This window comes from Polistes canadensis, unplaced genomic scaffold (genome assembly GCF_001313835.1).
Source record: "Polistes canadensis isolate GaletaPanama2010 unplaced genomic scaffold, ASM131383v1 scaffold_1, whole genome shotgun sequence".
Classification (NCBI taxonomy): Eukaryota; Metazoa; Arthropoda; class Insecta; order Hymenoptera; family Vespidae; genus Polistes; species Polistes canadensis.
The window spans coordinates 1,924,824-1,941,877 of NW_014569548.1; the positions used below are offsets into that span (position 1 = coordinate 1,924,824).

At 35.6% G+C, this 17,054-nt stretch overlaps 2 protein-coding genes across 2 annotated transcripts; one reads left to right on the forward strand and one right to left on the reverse strand.

Moving 5' to 3' along the window:
- The first annotated feature begins 63 nt into the window (after nt 1-63).
- On the forward strand, nt 64-1,498 carry LOC106793627 (cytochrome b5 domain-containing protein 1). Its single transcript, XM_014760731.1, has 3 exons — nt 64-104; nt 562-952; nt 1,020-1,498. Exons 1-3 carry the CDS (start codon nt 64-66, stop codon nt 1,287-1,289), a joined length of 702 nt encoding a protein of 233 aa, XP_014616217.1. The 3' UTR covers nt 1,290-1,498.
- Nucleotides 1,499-3,026: 1,528 nt separating this feature from the next.
- LOC106793632 (malate dehydrogenase, mitochondrial-like) lies at nt 3,027-14,396 on the reverse strand. Its single transcript, XM_014760746.1, has 8 exons — nt 14,217-14,396; nt 6,959-7,079; nt 6,534-6,829; nt 4,254-4,511; nt 3,993-4,125; nt 3,712-3,914; nt 3,316-3,372; nt 3,027-3,173 (listed from the first exon to the last, which is right to left on the reverse strand). Exons 1-8 carry the CDS (start codon nt 14,394-14,396, stop codon nt 3,027-3,029), a joined length of 1,395 nt encoding a protein of 464 aa, XP_014616232.1.
- Between the last annotated feature and the right edge of the window lie 2,658 nt (nt 14,397-17,054).

Genomic DNA, 17,054 nt, shown 5'->3' on the forward strand with positions numbered 1-17,054 from the left:
CACAGTTAGTATATACTTGTACTAACAATAAGTTATTCAATTGCTAGAATTTTAAAAATGCTAATGGCGAGCAACTTGTTACGTGGCACAAAATTGAAGAGGCGGTAATAATCAGTTATAGTCAAGAATAGCAATAATATTATTAGTTAATAATAAAAAGTTAAACAAATTTATAAATAGATATACTATTTCATTGAATTATTATATTTTTATTTTATTAAAATATTAAAATGATTGCTTTACTTCCTGTTATTTGATTTAAATTAATAAGTACGTTCGAAATGCATAAAGATTTGAAAATCTGATTACTTTAAACGATCATTAAAAAGTATCATAGCTAAACAATTGTAGTAAGATCTTTGCTTTTTGTTTCAAGCAAGTAATTTGAAATTATAAGTATAGTGAACATAGTCAATTCAAACACGAAAAAATATTATATCACATTTTGATATTTTAAAAAATGTCGATATTTTTTCCTCCAAGAAGAAAAATTTTATATGATTACGGACATCCAATATTCATCTCGAATTTTATCAAAGATAAAAAATATTTTTTACCTAGCGAAGTAGCGATACACAATAAATCAAACGATTGTTGGGTTTCTTATAATGACAACGTTTACGATCTGACCGACTTATGTAGATTGTGGTTAGGTACACGAGTAATAAAACCTATAATAGCACACGCGGGAAAAGATATCAGTCATTGGTTCGATCATAATCGAAAGGACATTAAATATTACATTCACCCTGTTACCGGTGTATCAGTACCGTATTGTCCACATGGACCAATACCGGATGTGTCTGATTGTGTCGTACCTTCCACTACTTGGCGACCGTTAAACAAATGTCCATGGTGGTTGGAAGATAAATATAAGTTAGGCGAACTCACCAAAAATCCACGACCTTGTAGAATTATTAATGTTCTTACTGGAACGAGTTGTGTTATAATGGTAACAATGGATTATTAAATTAATCGTTAATAATTTTCGATAAAAAATTAAAATGCTTTTCGTTTAGGTTTGCGAAGAGGATACAATTAAACGTATTCAAGAACGAGCTTTAATATTTAATGCAAATGGACAATCTTATTCGTGGAAATTTGAAGGAAAGGATATTGATCTTGATTGTACTTTAACGGAGAATAATATTCCGGACGAACGTGAACGCTTCATAGCTTGTGGGCTTCCAGAGGATTATTATATTCCGAGTCTTATGTGTTATTACATCGATAAAGACGATTTGGACGAGTATAAGAAAAATTGTAGGCGGGATAATAATTATATATAGCCGAACACATATCAATAATATTATTATTTAATATTATTTTTATGTTATATTTTAACAAAAAGTTCCCTACATTACCGAACGTTGCAAATAGTACTTCTCAATTGCGAAAGATGGCAGCACCATTCTCAGATGCAATGCAATTGTATCTAACATTATGGGAACAAAATTGAGAGAACATATAATATTAAATATAAATAATTTATAGTAATTTGTGTGTGTAATTTGTTCTCGTTTGATTAATTTTTACAATTAAGTTAAATTCAATACGTCTTATCATAATATCGAAAAGGATTATTTTGGCAATGTTCAAACTACCTCGACGATATTTGCGAAAAATAAATGCGTCCGGTTCTCATATAAATATGATTTGGTCGTAAAAATGAAATATTTTTGAAAGAATCCCCGTCACCAGTTACGATCTGCTCGTTAAATCGTTTCACTGGTTTATTTTCGGCCAATCTTCCTTCTGTGTATCTTGATCTATTGTTTCAATTAATATTTTCTTTTTTCTTTCTTTCTATATTTCTATTTTATATAAGTAAAAACACACTTACTTATATTTATTATAAATTTCAAATGTAATTTATATTTTTATTCAAATTTACAAATTGAAGAAGATGAAAAGGAAGAAGACAAAAGAAGAAGAAGAAGAAGAAAAATATATTTCAGTATAATTAAGTGGAATGACGTTTGTGTCATGGAAGAGAAACGAAGGGATTCATTTTGGTACTACGGTCGGTTGGTCGATATGCTTGTAAATCACTTGAGAGAGCTACCACCCGCGTCTTTTGCAATGACAATTGGTAATAACTATTCCGAAGGAAGGAGGCCACGGTAGGAGAAAGGAAGAGGAGGAAGCCAAAGATATAACCGGAGAATCGACGAGCTCGTCTTTTAGGATTGCTTCAAACGGGGAGAGTAAGTATATGTAAGAGACAGAAAAAGTGTACGAGAGAGAGAGAGAGAGAGAAAGAGATAGAATATGCATGTGTGACAGAGGAAGGAAAAGGACTGAAGCACGGTCATTAGGGCACACGCGCGGCTACGAACATGGTGTAATCGTAAACCGCGAGGAGCATAAAGCGACTCGGTAGAAAAAGTCATTTACTGCGTCTTTCATACACACGTGCGGAGTCAAGCTGGACGTGAAGTTATCCAGAGAGAAAGAGAAAGAGAAAGAAAGAAAGAAAGAAAGAAAGAAAGAAAAAAAAAAAGAAAGAGCACTGACCCTGAGACTGTGATAGCTACGCCGAGAAGTATCTTTGTCATACCTTCTTTCAAAGATGAACGTCTTCAAGATGAAATTAAATATTAATCGTTGTTAGTACTGAGAGCGAAAATCTAAAGAAATATGAAAAATGCGAAAAACTCGATCATGTTTTTGCCTATTCTAATAGGTTTTTACGTGTGAAGTTACGGAACGTGTTTGGCAAAACACTTTTGTAATAATAAATCGCTTATATTTTATTGAATATTAAGAATGTTAATTTACGTTCTGCATTTTTATATCGGGAATAGGCGTTGCGTTCCGCATTTTTAGTGAGAAATGTAAGGAATGCGTTAGCATTTAAATGGGGGGAAAAATGTATAATATGTAATCGGAATGAAGTTCTCGTGTGTATGATTTTTGTCCAATTTGCAAAAGTTACCTTTTTCTAGATTATACTGAATACATTTTGTCTTTTAAGCGTATACAATTGTATATATATATACACATGAATACGAATCATCGTGTCATTACGGTACCCATCTAGCGTCATCAACCAATCTCTTCACGTAACTACGTTGCTCGAATCGATTTCCAAACGGACCGTTCCTTTCATGACATTTCCAACCGCAATTCGAATAGATATCGCAAATGAGATTGCTACAGTTACCGCGTGTCTAGAAAATAACGGAATAAATGATAAATCATTTAGTAGTTACGTATACTGTGTCTCTTCTTTTTTTTTTTTTACAATCATTTATACAAAAATCTCGATCAAATTCGACGAATGTGTGATGGGGTGAACGCACGATGACAAACGTCAGGATAAACGGGACACTTTTCCGAAGATATCGATTTAGATCCAAGAGCTAAAGTCTACAAACAAATAGGATAAATGATTAGTAATGATTTTTAATAATCTTAAACTTATAAATATATACGGTAGATTCCTGTATAACGTGAATTCTTATAACGTGCCTAAGATATTGCTATTACTTTAATTTTATTCTGTTTCGTAATTGTTTCTTTTTTTTTCTTTTTTTGTCCACTATGTTATTAAGAATAATTGGCGGGAAAGAAGAATTTTTACAATATTTATATTTAAAATCCATGTGCATTCATGAACTAACAGTAAATTATTTCGAGAATAATCAAGATTTTTTTTATCGCATAACATACTAACCGGGATCTAATGTACTCGAATTTATTGATTACCTCGCCTTGATTAATAGCTTCTCTTAAAACAGGTATAGCTTCGAGCAAGAGTTTACATTCGTCGTTGTTAAGAGGTGGGATGCCAAGATACTTCTGAATACCGTCTGGACCTAATTCGAGTTGTGAAGCAAAGTACGTAACTTCTGGTATCACGCAAGAACGAACGTAAGCACATTCTATTACTCCTCTTTGTTGTCGTACCGCTAATGATAAAATCATTTAATTATTATCATCGTACACGTTATTTTTCCTCGTAATGTTTCATTCATCATTTCGCGTACATTTGCAAAGCGAAATGCAAAATCTACCAATTGCAAATGCCGACGCATAAATCGAAACGTTACGTCCACAATTGGCTTTTAAAACGTCTTCGTCAGCTTTTCTCACGGAATTGGTTAGATTCTTCATCTCTTGCTAAAATAGCAATTACTTTCTTTAAGAGCCTTTCAAATAGTATATTTTCTCGTAAGATACCGCAACACTTTAGTATAAGTATATACGGCTTGTGTGTTGCTCGTTGAATATTTATCAAAATCAATAACCATTGATAAATTGACGCGTGGTGTCATTTGAGAGAAGAGAGGGATGCGAGTACACGGACAGCATCCTCCAATAACCGGTACCACGACACATTCCGGTGCTATACCCGTCATTTCTGCTGCTAAACTATTTGCTCTTACACAATCGAGAGTGGTCACTCCAAAAAGACGTTTACATTCATAGATTCCAGCTTTTTTATACATTTCTACTGCCACGGGTACTAAACTGTTAACCGGGTACATCGCAATTGCTAACATTGCCTGTAATTAAAATACAAAAAGATTCGTTAATTATAAAATGTATCGAGTAAAAACTATCGAAATAACGAAAACGATCTACTTATATAATATTGGCTTAGAAATAAAATAAAATAAAATAAAATAAATTAAAATAAAATAAAATAAAATAAAATAATATTTATAAATTATTACTATATCTCGTAAATTATACGAGACGAAGAACTAAACTATTGGAATGCGGAAATATATGAATCGAAACATTTAACAAATAATCTCGGTTATTTGATAGCGTTAATAATACAAACAAAAAAAATTGAAAATAAAACTCGTACGTGTTCTTCTCTCGCGTATATGAAAACAACAAGGCACGTTAAAAAGGATAAGAGAAATTCGTCATGCATTACGGGCTTTGTAAAGAAAAGAACAAAAAAGAAAGAAATGTTAAGAAAGAGAAGATAAGGGAGGGAGAAGAAAAATGGAAGACGATCGACGAGCGACATCCTTGTCCTTGTCGAGACACCGTCGGTCGTAGTGGAGGAATGTCGAAAACAGCTTTGGCGTAATTAATGAAGCTGCGAGGGCGTTAAAAGCCGAGGCCAACCGCTATACATAAGAAATGATGTTCGGTCGTGCATAAAACACGAAGACTGCCCATTATTCGGCTGTACAACGTACTTTCGCTGCCGACCACATCTTTTCACAAGCAAAATGCCAGACGTTAGAGAGTACGACGCCTTCGTTGGTAGGATAAACACAACCAGCGAGAAGAAGATTAAAAATGTTTTGCTTGGCCGAGAGCCGACTTACTGGAAACGAAGCAATTGTTTCCTTTTTTTTCTTCTTTTTTTTTTTCACGAAACCAAACGAGAAAAACTTTCAAATCGTTTTCACGCGTGATAAATTGTCGCTCGTGTTATCGTATCGTTCAATCGTATCTACTATCGATTTCTTTCTTATTTAAGAAAAAACAAGAGAACAAAATAATTTATTTATTTATTTATACAATTGGAATATTATTCAAATCAATTTTTTGTTTTTTAATGAAAAATCAAGTCGAGTATATAACATTTATTATCATTATAATACGAATTTTATATTCGTTATTATAACAAAATGTATGTATCTTAAAATCGAGCAAAAATATCAACCTTTAAAATACTAATTGATAATATTTCAAACTGGAGTTGATAGTTCCTTCGTAAAGAATTTTTATCGATTGTCAAAGAGGGTTAAAAAGGTTACACTTAAATCTTTTTTTTAAACGAGTAACGAATCGATCCGAGCTCTCAATCCACTTTAAAACGGACGCCCAATTTGAGTGGTTTCATCGAAGTGAAAAAAAGGTATAATAGTAGGGACGATTTGTTCCAGGAAGAATTAAAGATGTCTGTATATAGTTTACTTCATGATTTTAATTAGTTTAGCAGGATACGATTGATATTATTTATGTATATGCATACGTCGTTTAAGAGATTCCCACTCTTCAGTGATATATCGAAATCTTGATGTTAATCGAATAAATCTCTGACACTTTCTTTCTCTCTCTCTATCTCTCTGTTTCTTTCTTTATCTCGAGATGCGATTAAAGTCGAAGAAATCGAATGAGTAAATAAATCTTATCTAACGTTTATGTCAGAGGTTCTACATAGGGATAAGTGAGCTACGTTTGTATAGGTAATGTTTGCATATATACGTATTTAGTGATATATATACATATAAGTATTTACATATACACGTATACGTTTAAATGGAAGGACGTGTACTAAAGATATTCCGACAAAGAGATCGTTGGCTCGTAGAATCGTCTCGCGATCTCACCAACGCATCGATGCAACGTCGTTTAAGGAATTATCGCAAGAAAGATGCGAGAAGTATCCTTGCTCGAGAAAGATAGAAAAAGAAAGAAAGTAAGATAAAGAGAGAAAGAGATAAAGAAAGAGAGAGAAAGAAAGATGCTCGCACGCTCGGCAAGCAATTTGCATCGTAATTAAGATTGTCAGTTTTGTTACTATCTTCCTCCCCGTGGTCGTTCTGGTCGCTTACCCGAGGACAGCTTCTAATGACGTTCGGTAGTAAATCCGACAAGATCTCGGCGTTTGACTCGAGTAATTCCGTTGGTGTCGATTCGCCTTGAAGATTTTTTCCAGCTAAAGCTACGACTACTTTTGCATCCTGCAGCGTTCGCGTCAGGCATTCCTCGTTGTGTGGATACGTCGTGACTTTGCATCTCGTGTCAACGTGATTGAGCTCAGATGCGAGATACTCGGTCGTTTCCTTATCGTATAGCGAGATCTCGTCGATCAGGGAGGATCGTTTGAGTAGCAGGGACAAAAATCTTCCTTTAACATAATGTTGAACGATTTTCGAATAATACGTTGTTTATAGGTTAATTCAATATAATAAATATATTAACACACTTTTGTTATTTAGTATATTATAATTTATTGTTTATAAATGATAGTAAATACCTGTCTCATTGTTAGCACCAAGTATTGCAACTTTCATTGATTTTGATAGAAGTATATTGGATTGTCCAAATCCTCTAATAAAAACTGTTACTTCTGATCTTGGTGTATTCAAATATTTATACTTTTTAATTCCAAATTTAAATACAAATATAGATAATCTTTGCCATAGATGATATTTTAATGATAACATTTTATCTATTCGTATAAAATTTAATCAAATCCAATCATTTTAACGACGCCTGTCAAGTATAATAAATATATAGAACGGTAACAAATGAATGAATAATATTCCCACGATGATCGTTGTTTCCAAGGAATCCGTAGTAAGTTCAACGAGCGATAAGCCAAGAGTTCCAAGAGATCAAGAGCCATAGTTTCGAAGAGACACGTTCGGACACTACCACATTCTTAGGATCCACAAATACTTATTCTCAAATGCTAACATAAGTCCTCGTCTCTTAGTAACGATATCGCTCGACTCGTTTCTTTCCTGGTAACTTTCTAAGGAACGCATTCACCGTTTGTTGTAGACTATAGTAACGAACGGTACGTTGATATTATTTCTTGAAGTTTGAGAAGAAGAACTTTCTATCCTGTCCAAAGCGGTTGAACGACAGGGAGGTTGTTTTTAGATTGCTAAAGACACGATCGTTATTTTCCTATAACGATACTTACCCTATCATAGAAAGAATTTGATATTGCTCACGCATCCGTAACGATTCGTGCAAAAGACAAGGACGAGAATGTGTGAGATAGTGCCAAGATGGTGACTAGAAAAGAGGAGAAAGGGAAGAAGGAGAAGAAGAAAAAGAAGAGGAGGAGGATAAGAGAGAGAAAGAGGAAAAGAGAAAGAGAGAAAGAGAGAGAGAGAGAGAGAGAGACCGGTCGCATCGGTAATGATATCCCATTGCTATTTTATGCCACACTGATGCTGATGATTTCCTTCTGAAGAATTGCTTTGACCGCAAAGACCTTCCTCGAATCGCCCTCTTTTAACCTCTTCGAAATCATCGCTTGCGATCTCGGTTCAACGTGGAAAGACAGAAAGAAAGAGAGAGAGAGAGAGAAAAAATAGAAAGAGAAAGATTCTTCTCGCTTTAGGAAAATGATCTGTGTGCCGATGTAATGTCGGTAATCAACGCGGCTACCTTCCACGATACCTCTTAACGAACCATAATCAATATAGCATTCCATCGCGGTACCTTTTATTTCGTCCATCATGCGTAACGAAGTCGTGTAATAGCAACCAAGCGCTAACCTTGAGTCGTGTGAAAGCTGAAAGATAGTTATACATAGGTTGCTTTCGTGTTATTTCATTTCTTTTCTAACGTGTTTTTAATAATCGTCGATGCGTAGCTGAGTCAATACAACTGCGAAATTTATAGCCATGCCTACTGCGATTCTTAAGCACGTTGCCAATGAGTCACGCTTGACCCAGAATATACTTACCTTCTACTAGTCAAGGTGGATCTTGACCTACCGTAAAAGATTTGCGTGTGTTCGTTGGCTTTGATCGAATACAAATCATCACGTTAGAGCGTTATATTATAGTTGGTTTTTTTTTTATTTCGTGTTTTATTTCCTATTCTTTTTTTTTTCTTTTTTTTATTTTTTGAATCTATTTTTGTAATAAATGCAATAGCTTGTTTATCGAGAAAAAAAACGGTATGTATTATAATATATGTATAATGTTTATATACGTATAATATTAGGATTTAAAGTAATTTTGTCGTCTCGTTTTAAATAAAAATCGAGCTACGAAAAGTCGAATTTTTGCAATCATTGTCAGTCAACAGCTCGTAACGTGCGAAGCTTTTTAACAGCTAGTCATTAACTTCTGAAACGTCTGAGATGCTTAGAATTCGGAATTCGTTGTATACTTTGTACTATAACGAAGGAAGCTTCATTTTTTTTTTCTTTTTTAAAGATTAGACAGTTGGAATATATAATTTGTAGACATGTCGAATCTTCTTGCTAATTTTCGTTTTTAATTTTGTTCATCAAATTTTGTATAGTAAAATTATTTTAGATATTCATTAACGATTATACCTTCAATTGGAAAGTTAACGATAGCAATGGGAAGTACGATGACTCGATGGGACACATTTAAAGGCGGAGTCAAGGAAACGCCTAGTCTGAAATTGAGTCACCGTTATCTATTAATAGTGAGATGAATATTCGAAGTATCCAAAATACTGTTATTTTTCATTGTCGTGAATCTTTCAACATTACAGCGATTCGAAGATATTTAGAAGAAGAAGAAGAAGAAGAAGAAGAAGGAAAAGAAAAAGAAGAAGAAGAAGAAGAAGAAGCAGGAGCATCAGAAGAAGAAGAAAACGATTTGAACGCGTGAGAAACGGCAGAGAAGAAAATTTTATTAACTCGTTAACTGCGACCTTAACGTTCGTTTCATCCTAGTGAAGTATTGATAAAGTAATATTGCGTTAATGCAAATAGCTAACTATTACTTGTGATTATGCGAAGGTGTTAAACGCAACGTTATCGAGAAGGCAATATTACCGTGGATGGATTATCTCGAAGGTGTGAGGCAGGAAAGTAACAATTACGTTACAACATTGACGATGCTTTACTCTTTTACAGGAAGGTCGTCGGTTATTATCTTTGGTAACGTCATAAACCTATCATTAAAGTGGACGTTGAAAGAAGCGTCAGTGCCAATAAACGATCGCTAAAGTTCAACGTTTTACTCATGATTTAGATCGTTCTTGGAAAGTCGTTAGCACGAAGAAGAAGATGAAGAAGAAGAAGAAGAAGATTATCTTCACGTGGTATCCTAAGGAGTTAAAGATCGTGACTTTTCACGAATCATAATATCACCTTAAACGTTCAATACGTTCGCTTTTCTTATAGAAAAAAAAAAAACAAGAAAAGAGAAGAGAAGAAAAGAAAAGAAAAGAAAAGGATTATCATATGGTTGATATTTCTTCGATATCTAATTGTCTGTAATATTCGAAAGATCGTATTCATGTAAATGTGTATATACATACATACATACATTATTTATTTATTTATTTATTTATTAAATCCCAAAGGTAACTTTAAGATCCGTAAGAGAAGATGCAAATGCATTTTCAATTTCTCGATCGTAAAGAGAATATTCTCTGACCGCAGAGAAGATCGAGCTGCTGCTGCGGCTGGAATACATAGCCGAACCACGGATAAATTCGATGCGGAGGATGGTATACGCGTTGCATATATGACACAAAATTAAACCATCGAGAAAAAGAGAGAGAGAGAGAGAGAGGGAGAGAAAGAGAGGATTCCATAGCGACTGGTAGTAGTCAGCAGAAAACAGTCTGAAAAAGAGGATAAAATGAAAATTTATGTTCAGAGTTGTAGGGCGTGTCCACATAAATTGGTGTCGTATAGCATTTAAAAACAATCGAAGAAAAAAAAAACAAAAAGAGAAGAAGAAAAAAAAACATGGAGAAAGTATCGAGAAGACCGTAACGATTTTGCATGAATGACTCGCTGATTAGTTTCACAGCGAACGATATTATGTCGATGATGAAAATGAATTTATGAAATAAATCAAACCTCGTGTAATTGTCGATTAAAAAAAAAGACAAATTCAAAAAAAAATACATAATTCTCGTTTTATGAAAAGTTATTTTTCATTACGCACATCTTGAAGATTGTATGTAAACTAAAAAGAAATTTACCAAAGAAAAGAAACAAGAGGCTGGGGCGAGGAGTAGGGGGATGTGGCGGGGRGGRAGGAATAAGAAACAAAAGAAACCATAATTAATATTGCGTTATATAAGCATATTTTAATTACACGCTCGAAGGGAAATGAAAAGAATTGATACGGTCTGTAATATGAAAAGGATGAATTATCGATGATACGAGCAAATCTAACAAATAGTTCTCTCTCTCTCTCTCTCGTTCTCTCTCGTAGAGGAAGAATTATACGAAACGATAGCTCTTAGGAACGCAGAACAAGTTCATAAAATACTTAAAACGTCCTATTTCGTGGAACATTAAGGCGTTAATAAGATGAGCTAGAAGAGATGGCAGGAAGGACGGAGTACATTTATTGGTTATATACGGTCGCGAATGTGGTAACCTTAGAGGTTGCTGGAAGTTTGTTAACCGAGGAAGCCTTTGAATCTTGATAAGAACAAATACAATCTACCCCTTGGAGAGGATCCTAGAGCGTGTGCGCCTGTCAAGCAACCGTATTGGTCAGTTTGCGCGGTTTTCCGAAGAGCCACCGCATTGCATCGTCTCGAATTACTGACATCGTATCTATGTATGTACAACCCTCCCCCCCTGCACACACCACCCCTTACATTCATACATATGTAACTATCTGTATAGGCGTATACTTAAGTATACGTACGTGAAATACAAAAGTATAAAAGAAAGAGAAAGAGTAGTTTCTCGTTCTTTCCGCATTCCCGACACGCCGCGTGGTGCTTTGCGTTCAACTGTTCGAACATTCGAACAAGGCGTTTCGTGCGACGTTCAAATGCGGCTGCAAACTCTCGTCTCATTTAGGTTTACTTTTACTTCGATAAGTGGCAACGACGAGAAGAGACGAAGTAAAAGTAGAAGAGGTAAGAATAAGAGGAGGTGTTTGTGATAGGGGCGCGGGTGTTTTACCCGTATCGAGAGAAGAGTTCTTAAATTCCGTGACATTCCGGTACGATTACAAGACACAACAACTCGGCCACGCGAGCTCTCACCATCCCCACGAGGACTCTCCTTCGAGAGTTCGCCTTTTCCATGTAACCGTCCTCTATCGGTGAGTTACTACGTCGGAATCGATGTAAATTCGACTTGTTAGCATGCTCGAAAAAAGAGAGAGAGAGAGAGAAAAGCAGGGAGGAAGAGAAAGATCGAAAGGAGATCGCGAAATCGGCCATTTTCACCTCACATACGATTTATGTAAAGACTTAAAGTGTTTGCATAAGCTTGTAGGCATGTGTGTTATCTTATTTACTTTCCGGAAAGGTATGGGGAATTTTTTATTCGGTAGTTATAAACGCGTCGTGTATATATATATATATGTATTTAAAGTACCATATAGATTCTTATTTACGTTAAGATTTAACTGTTCGGTATGCTCGTTAATTAAATAATAATCGAAAACGTCGTGCAACGAGCCTAATGAGACACACACGGCGGCTATTTGAATGGCTTAAATAGCCAAGACGAGTCATCCATCTTTTCTTCCGACCTGCATCTCGGGTAACTCATCGTGTTTCTATCTTCTTGCGATAGATGTACCGGTTGGCCTTGGTAATATAGACGACGCCCGACGATAACGACGACGATGACGATGACGACGATGACGATGACGATGACGATGATGACAACGACAAAGACATCGTTCGCGATGAGGATCGTAAAAATTGCAAATCTCGTGATAGGAGAATCGATACAAAATTATCTTTCCTAGTCAATAAGGCCTTTTAAATTCACCGACAGATACGAAAAATTATTCGCAATTCTTCGCGTAACTCGCGCGCCACGTCGAGTCTCATTCATAATCAGGAAAATGGATGCTAGAGAAACCACTTACGAAAGCTCTTTTCATAATCCTCTTATTTTACTCTCACTCTTTCTTTTTCTTTTTCTTTTTCTTTTTCTTTGTCGTTTTAATTTTCTTTCTCAATCTCTTTCGCGTGGAATACAGCTCGATTCGAGTCAATTATTCTGAACTTCGAGATATGCCACTCCGTGGCATTAACTTGGCATTATTCACGCACGAATGAAATTAAGAACTGTCTGTTTTATCTTGGCATGCGGTGAATTTACAATGAAATCCTTTCATAATCTCCAACGTGCAAAAGTTTGTCGATCGACGATGGCCTTGTACAGTTTTACCATAGTTATTATATATATATATACTCTCTCTTCTTCCCTTCTTCGAATTACTTATATTATATGACGTTGTCGATTTTGCCCTTTTCATTGAATTCGTAAATATCTTATCTCGATACCTCTCTAATAAGGTTATATTATGAATATAATAATTTCCCAACATAAGAGATTAGATGTTTGGATTAATTTCATAAAGACAAAATATTTGATTTTTCTAGGTCCGATTTCAAATACCGATCCGACGGAATGAGAAAAAAAAAAGGGGAAAAAATTTAAGAAACGTTGCAGAAGCGTATAATTAATTGTAAAGTAAATGGATATTAAATTTAATTCGTGGAATATCTTGGACAAATGTTTACGACGTCAAAGCGGCAAACATGGAATAGCAGCGGATGGTTGTGTTTCTAACGTAGTGTCATCGCGCAGACGTATACGGTTCTTGCTTCTGCGGCTCGTATATCGACCGCGCGCCGGTAACTCGCAGAGCAGGAAATTAATCGCATATTTTCTCACGATATAATACTACATCATGGACGATATCCACCTGCCAACAGCAGCATTCAACTCGTTCGTTGGCAGGGCGCTTTAGTCGTTCTAAAACCAGAAACGGACGGAACCTTTCTGATAATTGATTTAATTGCTCGCGATGTTATCGACGATACTGAAATACTAACAATAAAATAGCTGGTGTTTGTAAGCGGTGGTAATTACGGAACGCCGGTGGACCTAATGTGGCAGCGTACTTGGTTGAAAAATGATTTACAAGAACATTTAGGAATGCCAGCACGGTTGATTGGTTGTTTGGTTGGTTTTATATAGATACGATAAATAGAGATATATATACATGCTTATATATTGTATAATAAGAAAAGAAGACTTTTTAAAAAGACACTAGACCTGATTCGATTTATTTCGTTCGTTTTAACGAGGTACGTTAGTTGTAATCGTTTTAAACTAAAACTAAATATGTAGTATGTTTTACATTGTACGAATGTCGAGAACGATGAAGAAGAATGTCGTCTAGATGGAGTGGTAAAGGGAAGCAAGGATCCTTTGGTGGCAGTAGTAGGTACATTTAAGACGATCGGAGAAACGTAAGATCGTTTAATCGTTTCAACGAATAAACCGCGTTGTCGGCATGCGTATTAAGTATAGACGAGAGAAGGACGGTGATTGGCATAACCGTCGACACCGTCTGACCGTACGGTTATGCTATTTAGAAATAAATAAGCGCATTGGCATTCGAGCATTAGAACTCCTCACTCGACCGCTTTTTCTTTAACGACGATGGTTGGCGCCGTCTCGACGTTTCTTGCTGAATTCCTCTAATCAAAGGGGTTATCGAGGATTGCGTATGGTGCTCATTGAACGTTCTTATTTCCAAGGACGAAGAGACCGGAGGACATACGTCGCGATTAAGAAGAGAAATCGCTGCTCTTGCCTCGGACGCCAACGACGAGGAAGAACTCGTCTCGCTGTTAAGGCGCGTGAGAAGATCCGCCAAACGAATTCCATCTTGTTTTCTTTTTATCCTCATATTTATATCCTCGTCTATTTCTTTTTCTAACGTTCTCATTCTGATCGTCATTCTCGACCCTCTACTGTAAACGTTTCCCTTATCGATAAGGGAGCAACGACTTTCGACGTACGAAATTCCCATACGTTTTCACTATGGACTTAGATTATACGGCCAGATAAATTCCTAGTTAATCATACGGTTCGGTTACATATCTATCTAACGTTTATATCTTATTAACTCCGAATGATTCGTTATAAGGTTTTAAGCAACGCGATTTTATCGTTTTAATATTTTCCGATGATAGTTAGGTACTCTAGCTGTGCGAGAGACATTCAAAGGGTAGAGCGATATACTATGGCACGATTGAAAAGTGAAAGGATCACGATACCAACGATAGTCAAGAGAGACTATACCGAATACCTGTCGAACGGTCTGATCGGTATGATCGACATGGTTACGAGGATGAAAGGCAGAAAGGGAGCACGGATATAAGAAACGCGTTCGAATCGAATGCGTAATTTGTACGATCGAATGGCTGACCTAGCGCAATGTCTTCGAAACGCACTCTGCATATCTTATATATTATATATGTATATATATATATACCTACGTAAATATCGTTAGGAATATGCATAAGATTTTATTAGAATCGATTACGATTTCTTGCTCGTTCGTTGAACGTGATTATCGATATAAATACCGTCGACTTCGTTAATAATAATAAAAAAAAGGAAAAAGAAAAAAGAGAAAAAGTATCAGGCATTGGCCTCGATGTGATTAAATAAATGAAAAAAAAAAAAAAAAAAGAAGAAGAAAAAAAAGATAAAGCGAAAGTATCGGTGAAACACATAGATACCTGTAGATATATTAGAGTATACATATATATATATATACTCGTTTATTCGCCTTTGAATATTTCCCATTAGAATCAATCTCGTTTCCCAACGTTGATCACCTCTCGATCGAAATATAAGAAATTGATGACGTTGCATTATAAGCATTCTTAGCGCATAATAGCGCATGATCAATGATCGTCACACCTAACTCGTAAAAATACCGCAAGCCGGATCCATAATTTGTCACCTTCGTGAATTTGTCGCTGAAGGCGTGTATACCCGTGAGATAAACATATTCTAAGGACCGGTTATGCGGATGCGTTAGACTGATAAGGTGACGTAGAAGGACAAAAGGACGAAAGGTGAACGTCCTGGATACCCTTTTGCAAGGCGACAAGCGAGTAAGGAAGGCGTTAAGGGACGCTAATCGCACCTATCGTAGCTCGTCGCTCTTTCTAAATCGTCCTTCGTAAAGGCCTCTTCTTCTATTGAACTCACAAGGCCTATACTTATCTCTTCTTTACTGAAAAGCATCACGATGTCCGGTCATTGTCAGGAACGTCACGCGAGCCTATAAAATGTGCTAGATCGTAAGAACGGAATGTTATAAACGAATACAACGAAATCGACCGAAGATGATCATCGATTATTATATATACGTATACCTGTGATATGGTGTGTGCGCACGTGTATGCGTGAGAAAGAAAAAGAAAAGAAGAGACAGAGACAAAAAAAAGAAAGAAAAAAGAATAAGGTTGTTATAGTCGCGTGGCTCGTTCAAGTAAATTCAGTTGTCCTTAGTATAAGTACGTACATATATAGATATACCTAAGTGTAAGATACTTACATAGAATATAGTAGGTATGGTAACAAAGGCGGGATACCTGAGATAGGTTAGAAAACGAAGGGGGAAGAGCAGAAAAAGAAAGAGATGACGGGTGAACGGCCGCTGAATGGCACGACCTTCCGAGGAGGCCGGCCGTCGGCGCGATCCTGCATCTGCACTCCCCCGCAACGAGCTTCCGCGTTGTAGTAGAAGCACTCTCTCGCTAAGCGTTAGAACACCTTAGTGATATTACTCGATCCGATCCGATTCGATCCGTTCGTTGCCAGCTCACAATACGTCGTCTTTGTTTTTCACCTGCAATTATTTCGATTGGTATTGATCATTCAAGTTGAAAGTATCTAAACTAACGAAAGTCAATTTGTTTATAGGTTTATGAATATATGTATGGGTATATATGTATTTTATCGTGAAAGACCGAAATTTGAGAATGTCAGGATTCACATGGTCGCTTGTCAACATATAACAAATACGTTGGTGAAAGACTGAATATTTAGATTTATTCTTATATATTAATATTTCGGACATACATCAAGTTATATATTGTGACTTACTTTAATATTTGGATACTATTGATTTTCAAATATGTTTATTTTGTATATTTATAGTTGAGTTCAAGAATTTGTGATTTTTATACCAAGTAGTATGTATAGTTTTTTTAATTGTAGGAAATATAGGTATAATTTATTCAATTTACATAACGCTTATTCTTACACTTAGTACTATATAAATATTCGGATCATTTTAGTATGTTAAAAATAATTTTATTTAAATAATCTATTGGTATCCGTTTCAATTTCTCTGTTAAACATATTTTCGTTAAATTAGCGAACAATTAAATAATAATAAAAATGTATACCTATACCATCTCTACCTATCTGTAGAAAATTACATCAGGGAAGTATTTCCGCGTTTATTATTACTTTGTTGAAATGGTTGACCCACGTGGTCTGAGAAAATGTAAGTTTAACGAGCGAGTTAAAAGATAAAAGAAAGAGAAAACGGAAATATCCGTTTTGAAGTTTAGAGAACAGACATTAGTTCGAA